The sequence below is a fragment of the Pleurodeles waltl genome, chromosome 3_2 (genome assembly GCF_031143425.1).
Source record: "Pleurodeles waltl isolate 20211129_DDA chromosome 3_2, aPleWal1.hap1.20221129, whole genome shotgun sequence".
NCBI classification, from domain to species: domain Eukaryota; kingdom Metazoa; phylum Chordata; class Amphibia; order Caudata; family Salamandridae; genus Pleurodeles; species Pleurodeles waltl.
Genome location: NC_090441.1, coordinates 11,401,130 through 11,418,571, shown reverse-complemented (window position 1 = coordinate 11,418,571; position 17,442 = coordinate 11,401,130). Strand labels below are relative to the sequence as shown.

General features: G+C 46.9%; 1 protein-coding gene across 5 annotated transcripts in view; it reads left to right on the top strand.

Moving 5' to 3' along the window:
• ACACA (acetyl-CoA carboxylase alpha) overlaps nt 1–17,442 on the top strand; it is an 895,081-nt gene that overhangs the window by 861,538 nt on the left and 16,101 nt on the right. For all 5 annotated transcript variants that reach the window (XM_069226569.1, XM_069226573.1, XM_069226571.1 and 2 more), the window contains one exon: nt 13,188–13,324. In XM_069226569.1, the coding sequence (XP_069082670.1) occupies nt 13,188–13,324 (137 nt within the window). The remainder of the gene's footprint in view (nt 1–13,187; nt 13,325–17,442) is intronic.

Genomic DNA, 17,442 nt, shown 5'->3' with positions numbered 1-17,442 from the left:
TGCACATACCAAGTGACTTGCCTCTTTAATTTACTATCGGTGGTGTTCTCAGCGTAAGGGGAATAATTAATGTTTTCCAATTTTATGTTTCCAAATTTATGTTTGAAAACTATCATCTATAAATTAATACATCTCAATGCGCTGATAAAATAAATTGTATTAAGGCGAAAAGGTTCTGCATGTTAATTAAATACACCTTTTTAATTTTGAAGAGACTGTCTTAGTTTTACACTTATGCTGCAAGATGTCTTTAAAAAGGAAAGCGTTTCTAAAATGAAGTGAAGGAGTCCATAGTTACTTCCTTTCTTTAACACCAATTAAGTTTGAAATAAACATTGTGTGTGTGTTTAATATTCTTGTTAGTGCGGAGTCAGCTGCTCGGTGCTCCTGTTGCCCCAGGGGCCTATGTAAAGGTCAGTGGGGCCGCATGAGTCCGGCGGGCCGTACTTTGAGTATTATATACACCATACTCATGATCTGCAGCAGACTCTTTCCAAGTCTAGAAAGGCCAACCAGGACATAAAATTGCCTTTTTAACGCACAAGCCAAAAGCTTCAAAGCCCAGCATCTTCGAATTCAATTGAAGTTTTCAGAGTCACCAATTTCAGATAAGTGGATCACGAAAGAAATCATTGTCTATATCAGAAGTAAGTTACTTATCACTCTTTTTTACATTCAGTTGCATAATTCGAAAGTCCAACCCATGCGTCACCTACTCTCGAACCCGCGTCCCTCTCACTCCCACCGAATTCCTTATCCAATTTCTTGCCTCCTATGAAGTCTGTCTCTCTGTTGGCAGTCATGCACCATCCACTCTCCTGTCTATCCCTTTTCGTACCCACAGTCTCGTTCCATCACCCACTCTGTTCTCTCATTCAGTCTATACACTTTCCATCCTTCTAACCACATTTCACACCCCATCCACACTAATTCCCATCCACATTCACCCGTATTCCCAGGCACCTCATTCACACTCTAATGATCTCCACTCTCTCACCCCTGTACAAATACTCACCTCCTCCTCCGCTCTGTCACCTTCCGCTCCACACTCTTGCTCACCGATCCACATTTTCACGTCTTTCCACATTCACCCCATCTCCACACACTGAATGATTTTCCCACCCATTCTATTGCATCTTTTACCCCTCCTCCTCTTCACCCATTAATTGGCAGCATCATCCTTCCCTTCCTGCCCTATCCACTCATGCAATTTATTCACCTGTACACAGCACATACATTGCCACACGCAGTCCGCCCGCATACCTTCTCCCACCCCAGAATGTCTTATATGGCCACAAATTAAACACAGGGCTGAGGGAGCCAGGACTCTTTCTGTGTGTGTGTGTTTTCTTGTTTCAGTTTAGCCTCGGCAGCCTTAGAGAGGAGCATAACACGATGTCCTTGTGACAGGCGTGGTCGGTTATGTGTATATTGTGGTAGGTTTAGTTTTATCACACTCACAGAGTTCTTTACACTGCCCAGTCGACTACTACATAGCGTTACACGAGGTATACATGCCACAGTCAAATATTTTTGGAATTTAAATATAAGTTTACATAAGTGAACTGGCCTTTAGGAAAATCTAAAGATTTCACAGGTGCTGGTTATGAAGATAGTCACGATGCCAGCAACATATATATTATATCGTTTGTTATCTAAAACTGTTCAATGTAATTCACAACCAATCTTTTTAATCCCTCTCCTCTTCGCCATTGGCTCAAAAGGTGAAGAAACATCACAGAGCTGCCAGTGCTTTGGAAAAGGCTAATTTTATAAATAACTCTACCAAGTCATTACCTGTGCATGTGTCACACTGCCTCTCCTGGCAGTCAGGGTCTAGCAGTCAGCGACAGTGCCCAGAAATTAAGAGTTTAATTGCCCCGTGTTTTTTTGTTTTTGAGTAAGTCAGCTAAACAAACACAAGACATGCATGTCGGCAAGAAGTTCAGCCGGCACTCATCACTGGTCCCTTGATGGTGAAATGAAGAACGATTTCCCCCCAAAAGGTTTGTCTCCTTGCAGAGTTCTAGTCTGCCATGATGGATAAAGACTCCGTCCGAAGTAACCCAGCACCGGCCTCGTGATGTACAGAGAACTCCTATTGAGGCTGGCGATGATGTCCTACCCTAAAGTGTTGGGCCCCATCTGGGGGACAGAAGCCCACGCTCACCATTTACAGGATGATGTGCGGCTCCGCAGTTGGAGGCGCACGCCATAGACCGACATTGAACCAGCAAGGACTCCAATTAGCGGGAAGCCTCTGTGTTCTCCAATTAGGACTATAGCTCCCACCATGTATTTCGTTTCACAGTAACGAGCAGGTGATTTGAAAACTCTAAAGGACGTTTTGATTATTGGAGCAGTGATGCAACAGTGGTTTTATATTGTTGAATAGTGAATGAATATGAATAAATCACCCACCATCTAAAGTAGCACCCTGGCATCTTGTTACAGCTCAGCAATTCATCCTTCTCAGATTAGGTAACTATTTCTAAAAGGTTTTTCACATGTTGTAAAACACAGTCGGCTGTTGTTTACAGACACACGTCACCCTCAGATTTCACTCAATTCTTTCCCAATGCAAAATGTTTTGTTTGGCCTTTATTGCTTTTTAGCAGCGCAGAGGTGGTTAGTGTGTAGCTTCAGCACCAAATGTACATGATGTACTAAAGACTCCGCCTGAGGCTTTGACTCCCATGTAACGTGTTGTATAAGAAATTGCAAAACTGAGCATCCATCATCACTAAGAAATTAATATTCCATTAGAGGCTATATCCACGCTCCAGGGTTTCTATTTTCCCTAAATCACAGGGCTAACAAAAGTGAAATCAGTTGCCATTTGACCTTAGGGATGTCTCCATGGTTAGCGTCACTATGCTAATGGTTGCAAACATCAGCAATGGTGGAACTTGCTATCTGTGCCTGTCCCTCAGTGATGCATGCACCTGGCTACATCTATGCTTGTCATACATAATCAAGAAGTTTAGCCTAGTAGCCATTTCTCTACCTGTGAATAGAGTGCCCTGTTTTTTGAGCATGTTTTTTGCAGTAATCGTTGACTAGTTCACATTGGCTTCTGGTTCGGAGAGATAGATTTAATGGTGCTTGGCAGCCCCTCAGAGCATGCGTAAATGAGTTCGGGGTTCAGCCTTCTTATGACTCTGGGCAGATTTAAACTTATTTTTAAGAGCACCAATGAGGAGGTGAGTTGGCCAGGTCCATATCTGTAGATGCAGAAAGTCGCTTTAAAAGTGCCTTGCTGCAGGAACAAGTCACTTCCTGTAACGCAGTATTCTAAGATACTGATGAGATCAGGTGGCCACTTCATTGCTCATGGTTACCGTACTGAAGGCCGAGGCAGCACGGAGCACTCTCAAAGAGTGATAAAACATCTCTGTTACTAGACTAAAAAAAACTTATAGTCCTGGTGTGGTCACCCAGGATGAACTTTTATTACTAAAAAAATAGCACAAACAATTGTGATTTTCCTTTAATTAAAGAGTTGCTTTTGAACGCACCAGGTTTTTCTGTGACAAAGGCATATATACATACAGCCTGCCGGGAAATGGTAGAAACAAACATTTGGTAAATAAATGAACGGGCCAGACACCATTGTGTGCCATTTAATTCTCTATTTCAGCATAAAAGGCAACGCTAGCATTGGCCCAGGATATCGTTCAACCAGTAATCCTCTACCAGCGATATATGTCCATTCCAGCACCAGATGAAGCCAGGGCTGTCCTAGTCTGTTTATAGTCTCGGAACACAATTCAGCTCTCCACGATGTCAAGCCTTCTGCAGCCTCTGCATGTATTGTAAGGAAGATTGATTGGGGCTCTGCACCCACACTCGGACTTAGACCAAAGGTCAGGCAGCATCAAGCAACCAGGTCCTTTGTCATGGAGAAATACTGATTATTCTCTTTCACATATATTCTCACCATAGACATATAATAACGTGATCTACGGGACTGCCTGGGACACTGCCACATACAACAACTAAGGGTGGGGTCTGGGGCATTTAAAGCATTACTAGGATAGATTTAAAATAATTTCATCAAAATATCGTTTTTTGTATTCTGATATTCCAGAGAAAGAATATTAACTATGAAAACATGGGATCTGATAGAGACTACTAGCTGGAGATTCTCTACCTTTGAATTTCCCAGGCGTCAGTAAGGATCCAGAAACTTTTGCTTGAGCAGTACCCCTATGCACACCGTCGGGTGGCTCCATTTGGTCCCCTGTGACGTCATTGGCGCCGAATGTGAGGTCGCGGTCTCCTATATAGGTAGCACCCAGACGCGTGGACATCACATCTTTTCTTTCTGCACCAGTTAGCTCAAATTCAGAGAGAGCTACCACTGTCATTTTTTTACATGCTTTTTTCGATGTTTTCTTGAAGATTTTTTGTTAGAGTGCCAAGATGACATCTAGGAGGGTAGAGATTAAGCCGCGTGGCACCAGTCACCACGCCATGTCGGTTACAGATCCTCACCTAGTCTGCCAATGGTGTCTAGAGCGCAACCCTGACTCCAAGTCGTGCTGGGAATTCCGGGCCATGGGATTGAAGGCTTTGCGGGAACAATCCCTAAAGCTGCTTGCGGCCCGGCAGTCGACGCCATCTGGTGAGACTCCTATGAGGTAACAGTCCCAGTCGAGGAGAAGGTCACAGGACCACTCCAGGAGCCCCAAGTCCTCTTCTGCCCATTCGAGGTCCTCAGGACACTCGGGAAAGAGGCACAAGAATGAGAAGAAGTGTAAACGGACTTCGACTTTGCCTCTTCCGTTGGCCGACGCAACAAGTTCGAAACATTGGCACTCCAGGCACAGTTCTGCAGAATCAATGCCAGGTCTGACTGAGCCTTCCTCCATTTTCCAGTGCTGGAATGATCCACGATCAGGTCAAGGACTTTTACGAGCCATCACCACTTAATTCAGTGGGCCGACTCCTCCGTAGTGCCTTCAGGACCCGCAGGGTTGAAGGAGTCCTCATCAGGTTCCACGGCTTAAGCTCTGCTCCGATGGGGTCTCACGGATCTGATTCCAGATCCAGACCAGGGCCGCTTGTACCCAAGTGAACTTCTCAGGTGTCCATCACAATGGCGATGCTCCCAGTGCCACTAGCGCACCAGCCCTATTCTGATGATCCGGAACGGCATTGCGCAGCTCCGATTCCGCCACCGACGGCGCCCACAGGTGCCAGATCGTTGCCTGAGCCTTATTTTCAGCAGCCATGCATGGCAGAATAGTGGGAGGGGTCACCGGGCCCTTTAGACCCACCAGTTGGAAAGGACTATGGACTGGTATGAGGATCGAGGAGAGACCAGTGGACTGGACACTTCTCCAGATACTGGCTTGCTCCCTCTCCCCATTGTGGCTATGGAGGAGGGAGCTTCTTATGCAGTGGTGGTGATTAGGGCAGCTGAGGCCCTCGAACTGCCCTCTGTGGCTGTCAAGACAAACATCTTGATTGAAGTGCTTCAACCTGGGCTTCCACTTCCGAACCCCTTTTGCCCTTTAATGATGCACTTATGGACCTCCTGCTGGGAACTTTGTCCAAGACCAGTACAGGGACTCCTGTAAATAGAACGATTGCCCACCACCATCACCCTGCACCAGGCGACCTTATTTTTGTCAGCCAACACCTCACCCCTGAGAGCTTGGTAGTCCACGCCTCAAATTCCCATGGCGCTGTACCTTCCACCTCCCCAGACAGGGGATCCAAGAGGCTAGGCCAGCTTGGGAAGAAGATGTTTTCTTCCACCAGCCTGGCATTGAGGTCAGTGAACACCTCATGCTTATTGGGCCGTTTCCCGCACACCTTATGGGATATGGTTGTGCAAGTGCTGCCACAGGTCCCAGAGGAGGCCCTGGCCATCATTTCCCAAGTTATGAAAGATGGGAGAGACGCAGCAAAGTTCACCATTCGGTGTGGCCTGGATATAACTGACTCGCTGAGCTGAGCAATGTTGTCGATGGTTGCCTTATGGTGCCACACCTGGCTTAGAACATCTAGCTTTTTGGGGGCTCTCCAAACAAACCTTATGGACATGCCCTTCGGCGGGACTCACTTGTTTGGCGAGAAGGCAGACTCAGCACTAGGACGTTTTAAGGACTCTTGGGGTATGACCAAGTCCTTGGGCCTCTCAGCAACCCCTCATCCACTGTCTGTCTTTAGTGCCATGGAAAAGGCGTACCACCGTGCCAGCCACCATTCTTCACAAGCTACCCAAGCTATGCGAGGATGTGGGCGTGGTGTCTTCTGACCTAGGGGGTCTGGAAGCCATAAGTCTTCTGCCACCGAGCCCCCGGCAGCTGCACCCTCAAAACCCTCCTAGCTTGGTTTTGCAGGACCATGCTTGCCCAGTTGGAGGGAGAATTCAACATCATCTCCTCCACTGGCAGTCCATTACATTGGGCGCCTGGTTACTGCAGATCATTTGAAAGGGCTGTGCCCTGCATTTCCAATCCTTTCCTCCCCTAGTACCATCAGCATTCGAACAGCTGGTGGAGGATTATATGTCTCTGCTCTGGGAGGAAGTTACGGCTCTCTTGGCCAAGGGAGCCATAGAAAGGGTCCTGATAGCAGAAGTAGTCAGTTATTATTCCTGCTACTTTCTGATTCTCAGAAGGAACAAAGGTCTTCACCCTGTTGTAGACCTACGGATCGTAAATCTCTTCCTCAAGAAGGAGAAGATCAGGATGCTTATGTTGGCTCAGGTCTTGTCTGTCATAGACCTAGAAGACTGGTTGGTAGCTCTGGACTTAAAGGATGCGTATTTTCATATTCCCACTGTGCGTGCACATAGCCAGTTACATGCGGTTCAAGGTAGGCCACCAGCACTTTTTAATTCGCTGTGCTGCCATTTGTCCTTACCAGTGTCCTTCGGGTGTTCATCAAGGTCATAGCAGTGCTTGCAGCTCATCTGCTCAGGCCAGGGGTTTCAGTCTTTCCCTGCCTGGGCGTCAGGCTATTGAAGGTGGGCTCACCCAGGCTGGCCACCTCCAGACTACAGTGAACCCTCTGCATTCGGTGGGGTTCACTATAAACGCACCAAAGTCACACCTAACTCCGTCACAGCCGCTCTCTTTCATAGGAGCTGTTCTGGACACAGTGCAGTTTCCGGCTTATCCAGCGAGTGTAGGATATTCAGGTTATGATACCAATGTTTCGGCCTCTACCCTGGGTTTCAGTGAGACTGACTCTGAGGCTGCTGGGCCTCATGACCTCCTACATCCTGCTGGTAAATCATGCCAGATGGCATATGCAGGCTCTGCAGTGGGACCTGAAGTTCCAGTGGGAGCAGCAACAGGGAAATCTCTCAAACATGGCTCAGATCTCGGAGGGAACTGGGGTCAAAGGCAGACTCCTCTACCTTCCCCAACCAGACCTCATAGTAGTGACAGATACTCCCTTCTGGGAGAGGTGGAGATCAGAGGACTCTGGTATCCGGCAGAATCTGGGCTCCATATCAACCTGTTGAAGCTCTGGGCGGTCCGACTAGCACTGAAAGTATTTCTTTTGTCTGTCAAGGGGAAGTTAGTGCAGGTGTTCACGAACAACACCACTGTTATGTGGTACTGCAACAAGCAGGGCAGGTTGGGGTCATGGACCACTTGTCAAGAGGCCCTGCGTCTCTGGACAGGGCTGGAACAGCAGGGCATAACCCTGGTGGTTCAACACCTGGCAGGTTCTCTGAACGCCAAAGTGAATGAACTCAACCGTCGATGCCTAGCGGATCACCAGTGGTTTCTCCACTTGGAGGTGGCGCAAGGACTATTCCAGGAGTGGGGAGATCCTTGGTTAGATCTATTCGCCTCCGGTGAACACGCCATGTCAGCAGTATTGTGCGTTGGGGTTTCCAAGGCGGCAATTACTCTGTGATACTTTTTGTTGCGAGAGGAGCTCAGGCCTGCTGTGTATGCTTTTCCGCCCATCCCACTCCTACTCAGAGTTCCCAAGAAAATCAAGAATGACCTGGCCCAAATAATCCTTGTGGCTCCTGACTGGGCAAGGAGAGTTTGGTATCCCAATCCTCTGAGAATGAGCGTCGATCCTCTGATCATTCTGCCCCTTCAGAAGGATCATCTGTTGCAGCAGTAGGGGAGAGTTCTCCCCCCGAACCTGTCAACTCTGCACCTTCATGCGTGGAGTTTGAGGGGCGACAGTTGACACCCTTTAGCCTTCCTCCCAAAGTCTGTTATGTTGCTTTAGCAGCTAGGCGTTCCTCCACAAAAGTGGTATACGCCTGCTGTTGGCAATGATTTGTAAAATATTGTATAGATAAGTCTTTAGATCCCTTTTCTTCTTCTCTCTCTGATGTTCTTCTTTTCATTCTGTCTCTTGCTCAGCAGGGCTCTGCTCTGGGCACTTTTAAGGGCTCTCTCTCTGCTTTATCCGCTTTTCTACAGCTGCCTGACTAACCCTCTTTGCTCAAGTTCCCTATTGTAAATAGGTTTCTAAAAGGGTTTGTACATTTGTTTCCCTTCTTCATCCTTCATTATGCCTCGGCGGGACCTGAACCAGGGTCTCACATACCTCATGTGTGCTCTGTTTGAGCCACTTCACAACTGCCCCCTCAGGCTGCTCACCATCAAAACAGCCTTCTCGTGGCCATAACACCTGCCCTGTCATTCAAGCCTCAATAGCTCATAGTGTTCGCTGATAAAGTGGTGCTTTGCACCTATGCCTCTTTCATCCCAAAGGTGGTGACCCCATTTCATTTGGGACAGACCGTCACCCTGCCCACCTTATTTGCTCCCCCGCATCCCTCTAAGGAAGAGGAGCGACTGTACTGGCTGGACCCAAAAAGAGTGTTGTTGTTCTAAGAGTGTTGACTGCACCAAAGTGTTACGGGTGGACGACCGACTCTTTGTGGGATATGTGGGAGCAAAAAAGGCTGGGCAATACAGAAACTAACCATTTTGCGCTGGGTGGGTCTCTGTATATAAATCTGCTACGCTCTGGCTAAAAAGCAGCCCCCTGAGGACTTACAAGCCCATTCTTCCAGAGGAAAAGCTGTGACCACAACGTTAGCTCGTAGAGTCCCAGTCCTGGACTTCTGTCAGACAGCAACGTGGGTGTCCCTGCACATGTTTGCCAAACACTACTGCTTGGACAGTCAGATCTGCTGGGACGGGCATTTAGCTTTTTCGGTCCTGTATGTCTTTCTAGTTTAGAAAATGTGTCCGCAGTCCACAGTCAGGATGATATGACTTGGATATCTATTCATGGGTAAGGAATTTGCAGCTAGAAGTCTCTGTCAGATAAACAAGTTGCTTACCTTTGGTAATACATTATCTGGTAGAGACTATATCTAGCTGCAGATTCTTTACACCCACCTATGCCTCCCCACTCTGCAGACTCATCTGCTAAGGTCAGGGAGATCCCTTTTCAGGGCCCTAAATTTGACATATGTTTAGTTGCAAGTTTGCTTCACCGCTCTGTGCTCCTGGCATGGAAAGTCAGTGAAGAAAGTAACTGAATATCCGCGGGTCTGGGTGGCACCTATATAGGTGACTGCACCGTCACATCTGGCGCCAACAACGCCATGCTGAACAGAGCCACCCAACGGCACTCACAAGGGTATTGCTCAAGCAAAAGCTTGCATATCCAGCCTGACGCCTGGAAAAGTTAAAGGTAAGAAATATGTAGTTAGATATAGTCTCTACCAGATAATGCGTTACCGAAGGTAAGTAACTTGTTCTTTGGTTTTAAAAACAGCCTGTCTGCTGTGCATGTTGTTTCTCCTCTCATTCTTAATAGTGCATATAATATTTAAGCATTGGTGTTATTTGAACTTGTTTGATCACTGCAGGTAGTAAAAAAAGGACCGTAATTTCTTAATTCCTAAAATTCTGCTCCCTGCGGAAAAGTGCTTGTACTGTCTCAATTAAAGTATCACAGTTGTGCATAAAGATGTGGGTTTCTGGCCCATTAAAATATAACAGTTCTTCAGTGAAGCAGTAGTAGAATGCGATTAAAAGTGTGATGGTCTTGCAGAAAATTGTTTCTACAGTGTCTTTAAAGCTACAGGAAGTGTGCTGATAAGTGCTGGACGTGGCTGCTACACAGCATTCTTGGTGAGGAATAATGGTACCTTCTGATGCTAGATATGTCACAGAAAGCAACATTAAAAGTCTAGCAGTCATTTTGGGGTGCACTGGTTGTGATATAGCCATGACATGATGGACTCCTGGAGTGACTTCATAAGTTGTTAATAGGCTTATTAACCCGCAACGAATATCACTTAGACAACATCAGGATGGCAAATTCCCTGAGTGCATTTTTCCAATGTCTAGCACTGTTAACTGATCAGTACCTTTGGGTAACTTGTAGTGACGAAACGAAAGGGGATATTTATAGTCCCCTAGCTCCACCTCGCGCCACACTAGTGTCATTATTTTTGATGTTAATGTGGCCCAACGAGGCCGAAATCCCCACGCCGTATTTACAGATTGGCGCAATGCATGCATTGCGCCACTCTGTAACCCTTTGAGCTACATTATGCCTGTGCCAGGCATAATGTATCCAAAGGGGGCGTTCGCCCGTTAAGGGAGCCGGAAAAATGTCGTAAGGAAATCAATGAGATTTCCTTGTGCCATTTTTTACGGCACTTTTAACGCCTGCTCCAGAGCAGGCATTAAAAGGGGCTTCCATTCTTTAGAATGAAGACCTTGGTACTCTGCAATATTTTGGCGCTACTCCTGAAGAGTACATCAATAGCGTCATGAAAAATGACGCTATTGCCCCCCACCCTGCGCCATGGTGCTCCATATTTTAAATAAGAAGCACACATGGTGGCGGTAGGGGGCTGCTAAGGGGCGCAGGGAAAGTGACGTTGCATTCAGTACAGCGCCACTTCATAAATCTGGCCCGATGTGTGTAAAGATTTTATCAGGCATATGAAGTCTTGTATAGATCCTCAATATTGGCCCATCGTTAGTTCACTGAGCTTCCATCTTTTCCTACTTCTGCGCTGTTGCCTAGTTTTCAACTCAAATTGGACGTATTTTGTCATGGATGCTAATTAGTACTGAAAATTGATCTGCCATTTTCCTGAGTTAACTCTAAAATTATTTTCCACATTACTGTGAAACTGTATGAATTTTGCCAATCATTTTTTCTCGAGATAATTGAAAAGCTGCGGGAAATCCCGATTTTAACTTGAAAACCCTCATGCTGAAACCTTTGTGAAATACTAGTAGTAATAGAATTAGAGGAAATTTGTGGGAGAAAAACTGAAGATATGGGCAGGCTTGGGAAAGAATTTGAACGTCAACATAAGAGACTTTATGAACCACCTACAAGGATTATGCGGCACTGTGGGCTTCATGCACACCACGAGCAGAATTGAGCCAGATATCACCAGGGTGTCCCCCCAGCCTGGGAGTGGCGGGGCTGTGCTGCCCCCGCGCTGTGTGTCCTAGTTGGTTATCCCTCCAAGCTCATTGTCATTCTGACTTTGACTTCGTTAGTGATAACGGAGAAGGATAGTGCTCCTTTAAATGACGAGCTTTGTGTTTAATTACCCAAACAAAATGGCATAAATATGAATGAGTCCTAATGGCGGTACTTGGCTTTCCGGAAACCATTAACCAAACGATTCCTAAATGATTTGTAAAGAGAATGAGAGCCGGTGAGAGGGCTGGGGAAAGCCATTAGGCGTCGAACACACTCCTGCGTTATTATGTCGTCAAATCCTCCCTCCAGACCCGACTCCCGTAACAAACAGGCCAGATTATCCCAACAAACAAATGATGGACTTGGAGGTGGTGGAGCTCATACACTGCTGCGTAAACTTAAGCGGTCACAACACGCTTGATCTTCTTAGCCCGACCCCATCTGCTGTGCTTCTAGGGGACCGAGGGGAAGGGTGTACTCAAGGACTCTTGGTGGGGAGACACACCCTTGTCGCAATCATCTACAGGCATATTTGTATCCTTTATCCTCCTCCTCTTCCTTCTCCCACTTCTATCTCTACACCCCTTCTTCCCTCTTCTCTGCCTCTTCCCCATGTGTCTTGCCTATTTTCACTCGAATAGTCTACTCTTTACTTCAAAACCCTGGCACTGTAAGTAATCTCTCAGTGGTGACTAGTGTCTTACTGTAGTTCAACCCATGGACCACCACCCCTGGTATATCTTGGGACTGAAGCCTTTTTGCACTGGCCGAAGACTCTCGGAAGGTATTTGTTGAAACAAGACCTCTGAGTCATCAAAGGGCATTGATTCACCATCTATTTTGAATATAATTGCTAAGAATTGGTGAGCACCATCTTTTTAATCTGAGGCTGAAGTCCATGACCCTGGGTTTCTCTTTGACAACAGCCCTAACATGAGGGTCTGATTGGCTGCTGTAGTTAAATATTATTTTTAACGTGTTGCATTATACTGCAGGCCATATGACAATTACTCGCAGTTCATGATCCAAATTCACGTATTCACGTCCTTGTTTAAATGTGCTCACAATATCCTATGCCCAGAGCTACCCTAGTGCTTGACCACAAAACCTAACCGTATGTGGAATATGAGTGCCTAAATGCTGAGACGAGTTTTACGGTTCAAACTTTACATCCTCTACTCTCTGTGACCTAGAGTGACCTTCAGGCGGCCATCAGAAGCACACTTAAGGCATGAGTTCTATTTTATATGGTTTTGTAGGTTTCTGCGTTTCAGTATTTGCGAATGTGAATGGATTATGGATGGGCTGAAGGATGCATCGAATCTGTCCAAGTGATTTTTTAAAAAGATTACATTTGTTGTTATAGTGTCAAAATCTGTTATTGCTTCACAGACATCGCCCTCAGTAGTAGGGAACAAGTCCCAGTGCTCCATGGTTTGAATTAAGTTATTCTGTTGTAGTACAATATGTGGTATTTGGTCAAAATACATAATATAATTGTGGTCCACTGATAAAACAATTTCCTGACAATTAATTTAAACATAGTTCTAGAAAGATATACCCTTCGTTCCTTATCCTATTTTAATTTTAATTTTAGGTAGTCGGTATTTTAAGTACCCCTACCTCTCTCTCCTCTTTGGCACAGTGACTTCCTGATGCTCAGTGTGTTATTGCATTGAATAGGAAGCACCTACTTTCTATTCCTTTAGGACAGTCTGTGTTTTTGTATGAAGATGGATATTCCGATTACCTGAAATCCCATTTCTCTGTTCTCTTTTCAGGCGTACCTGTGGGACAACAACAAAGATTTGGTGGAATGGCTGGAGAAGCAGCTGACCGAAGAGGAGGGAGTACGCTCAGTTGTTGATGAAAATATAAAGTACATCTCCAGAGATTACATCCTGAAGCAGATTCGAAGGTAAGGTAGATGGTCGCCATCAATACTGGCCACAGGGATCCCCGTTATCAGTAACTATGCGAAAGTACAATGGCAGATTCAGATGCATTAGGAACAGGTTTTAACCTTGACAACAGTAAAACAGGACATCCCACTGGCTTTAACAACACCAGCTCTCCTTATAAAACTATTAACCAGCATCCTAACATTCTTTATTTACATACCTACCACCGCTCCTTGTAACAGACACATCACTACCATTGGTGGCACGGGGCCGGACCACACTCACGCAGTGCCACGGAGATATGATTATGTGTTTCTCTTAAAGGGAAGGTAATGCTGTAGAGTCCAGCTTGACTACTGGGCCTGGACAGTTGTGTTGTGACTGGTTGGAAATTGAAAAAAACACACAAAAGACAAGAAAAGTACAAAAGAGGTGTGATCGGCAGAATAGTGTTAGAGAAGGAAAATTCTTTATTACAGATTATGTTGTTTACATGACGAGAATTAAGGATGGTCTGTCCACCAGCAACCAAACGAGTGAGAAAAGTCAGAATTAAGTGATAGCCTTAGAGGTGGGCACAGGATTGGAAGGAAGACAGTTTGAAAAACTTCCGTTATGTGAATATTTCTTTTGGTTGTGTTGGGGTTTGAGCTTGTGTTTGGATTTGGGTATGTGCCTCAGTGGCACAGCAGGCCCTTCGCAAAAACACACCACAAGCACTGTGTGCAGATAATTGTTCCTCTGCCACACTGATCGTCACTTTTCATTCACTTCACGTGCTGCACTGCTCGTCACTTTCCATTCATTTCACGCTCTCAAGTCTTTTGACCATGCTGGCTGCCACTTTCTGCTTTAACACTGATGATTACAGTTGTAGCTTGGGTCATGTCCAATCTAACTGCACCTTTTGCACCTCTGATGCACGATACTCACCATTTCACTTCTCTCACTGATAATACAAGATGTGCTGGTGCTTCATATGCAGTGACAGTAACCATAGAGCCAGTGGGTTGCTGTAACTGGCGTAACTTTGTAAGGAGTTCATAAGCATCACCAGCTACAAGAGCTAGGGCATTGCAGTACTGTGGTGGAACAAGCTTTAATATTTACAACTGATAGAGACTTCTAGCCGTAGATTCCTTACCTTAGAATATTTCCCAGGCGTCAAACTGGATCTGGAAATGTTCAAGCAGTACAAATGCGTGCTGGTAGGTGGCTTCCTACGGCTTTGCATCTCTGCAGCAGAAGTGATATGTGCAGTGCCTATATAGGCGCCAACCCAGCGTGTTGATGTGAGATCTTTTCTTTCCTGGCCCGTCAGCATATATCTGGAGAGAGCTACCCTCAGACTTTTTTGACAGACTTTTTTCTCGACTTTTGTCGAGGCATTTTTTGGGATTCCATCTCCTGGTGTGCAAGAGATGTCTTCCAAGAAGCCCACCGGCTTCAAACCTTGCGGTGCCCGTCACAGGCAGACGTCTGTGACAGACCCACACTTAGTTTGCCTCTGGTGTGGGAGTGAGATCTGCGAGGAGTACTGCGCCTTTAACCCCAAAACGTTAAGGGACAGTACCCCAACCTCCTTTTCACCCGCCATCGTATGACCCCATGAATCGCTCAATCCCCGTCACAGAGAAGGTCTTAGGACCCCTCGCAGAGTAACTTCCAATGGTCATCATCTCAATCCCAGTTGTCAAGTAAGTCTCACAAAACAAGTGTCAAAAAAAGAAGTTTGACTTCTCTGCACCGGTCCAAGTCTTTGGACCTGACACAAGGGCATCAGAATCTGCCTTGGAGCTTGTGCTAGGGTCAGCTCCGTGCCCTCTAGAGGTTCTCGGAACCAGGGCAACTCCCACCCAACTCGAGGAGTTTTATGAGGCTATGCACCTCATATTTGGGCGACCCAATCCTCTTTAGCATCTTCAGACCCCTACAGGTACTCTGCCGGCAGGTTCGCCCTCTGTGTCAGTCAGGACCCTTTAATCTGTTCCTGGAGCCAGGGCAGTGCAGTTCACGAGACCCCGATCTTCTCCGGGGCTTGCTTCAGTGCAGCTGCTCCATGTTCCAGTGATGCCCCACAGCAGCGTAGGCCACATCATTGTACCTGATTCTGACACGGGGCGGATCACAGTCACCAAACTCTGTGCCAACCGGCACCATGCCATCCAGGGTTGGACCCAGTGCTTTCTTCTTTTGATAGGCCTGGACAGGGTGACGATTGGGAGTGATCAGAGAACGCTTATGGTTACCATCACCCCGTGGATGATACAGAGGGCAACTGGTATCGGGAACTGGCAGATACCAGTGGTTTGGACACATCACCAGACACTTGCCTGGTCTCTCCCCGTACTGTGGCTAGGGAGGAGGGTGCCTTATTAAAGTAGTGGTGCCAAGGGGCTCCTGTGCATAGGACAATTGCCTGCCGCCATCGCCTTGCTTCTGGGGACCCCATTTTCTTCACCCAGCACCCCACCCCAGAAAGCTTGGTGGTCCAAACCTCCCCTTCTAGAATCAATCCTAGTGCATTCCCTACCACTCCACTGGATATGGAATCCAAAAAGCTGGATACCTTTAGTAAGAGGATTTTCTCTTCCGCCAGCTTAGCACTGTCATCGGCGAACACCACTTGCCTTATGGGCCGATGCCGTCATACTTTGTGGGATTTGGTTGTGCAAGTGCTGCTCATGGTCTAGGAGGAGCCCCAAGCTATACTCTTCCAAGCAGTTGTTGATGGGCCAGTCATAGTAAGGCTCACCACCTGATGTGGACTTGATACTACCGACTCGCTGGGCAGAGTGTTTTTATTGTCAGTGGTACTACAATTGCACGCCTGGCTGAAAAACACTTGTTTCACTCATGGACATGCCTTTTGATGGCTCTTACCTCTTTGATGACAAGGCAGAATCAGTGCTTCAAAGTTAGCAGAGCTACAGCCGAGTCCTTGGGTCTTTCCATGGCCCCCTCACCAACACCAGTCTGGATTACCCCCTTCAGTGACTAAGGTAGGGGCTATCAAGTGCATCCTTTCTGGCCCAGCCACCAACCAACTGGGTTCCCAGCCCTTTTGTGGCTGTGGACACAGTTCCCACAGATCAGATGGGTCCACCAGCAAGAGGTCAGGTCAGTCCACCACTCCGCTGGCAGTTGCTGCTCACAAATCCCTTTAGTTTGTCCTTGATCCAGAATGGGCACCCAGTGGGAAGCAGGATCCACCATCTCCAGCCCCACTGGCAGTCTGTAACATCCGACAAGTGAGTTTTACAGATCATCCAGAAGGGCTACTCCATCCCTTCTTCTGGTATCTCTCCCCCTCCCCCCAACCCACCTATGACTGTCAGACATAGGACTATAGCTACTTGCTCTGTCATTAATTGTTGACTCTATTGTCCAAAGGAGCTATCAAGAGGATGCCAGCATCAGAAGTAGGTTGTGGTTGCTGTTCCCTCTACTTTCTGGTGCCCAAAAAGGATGGAGGCCTTTTACTATCCTAGAACTGTGGCTGCACATTTTCATCTTTTTCCTAAAGAAGGAGACGTTCAAGATGCTCACCTTAGCTTAGGTCCTGTCTGCTCAGGGCCCTGGAGACTGGGTGGTGGTGTTGGACTTGCAGGACGAATCCCTGTCCTGCCAGTCCACAGACACTACCTGTGGTTCACAGTGGGCTGAAAGCACTTTCAGTTTGCCGTGCTCCCCTTTGGCACTCCCCTCTGGTGTTCACCAAGGTGATGGAGTTGGTTGCTGCACATTTGCGGAGGTCATTGGTGCTAGTCTTCACCTACCTCGATGATTGGCTGATGAAGGCGCACTCGCTGAGGCAGTCATCCTCTACCTCCAGTCTATGACAGACCTTCGGAATTCTCTGGGGTTCACTCTCAATGTGCCAAAGTAACACCTGACTCTCTCTCAGACCCTCCCTTTCATCGGAGGTGTTCTTGAAATAGTGCAGTTTCGGGCCTATCCTCCCAACACTGAGTCTAGGATATTCAGGCTACGATACCAATGTTTCCGCCTCTATTTTGGATTTTGGTTATACTGACTTGGGCCCTGCTGGACCTCACGGTCTCCTTCATCCTTCTTGTAACACATGCGTTATGGCATATGAGGGCTCTGCAGTGAGAGCTGAAGTTCCAGGGGC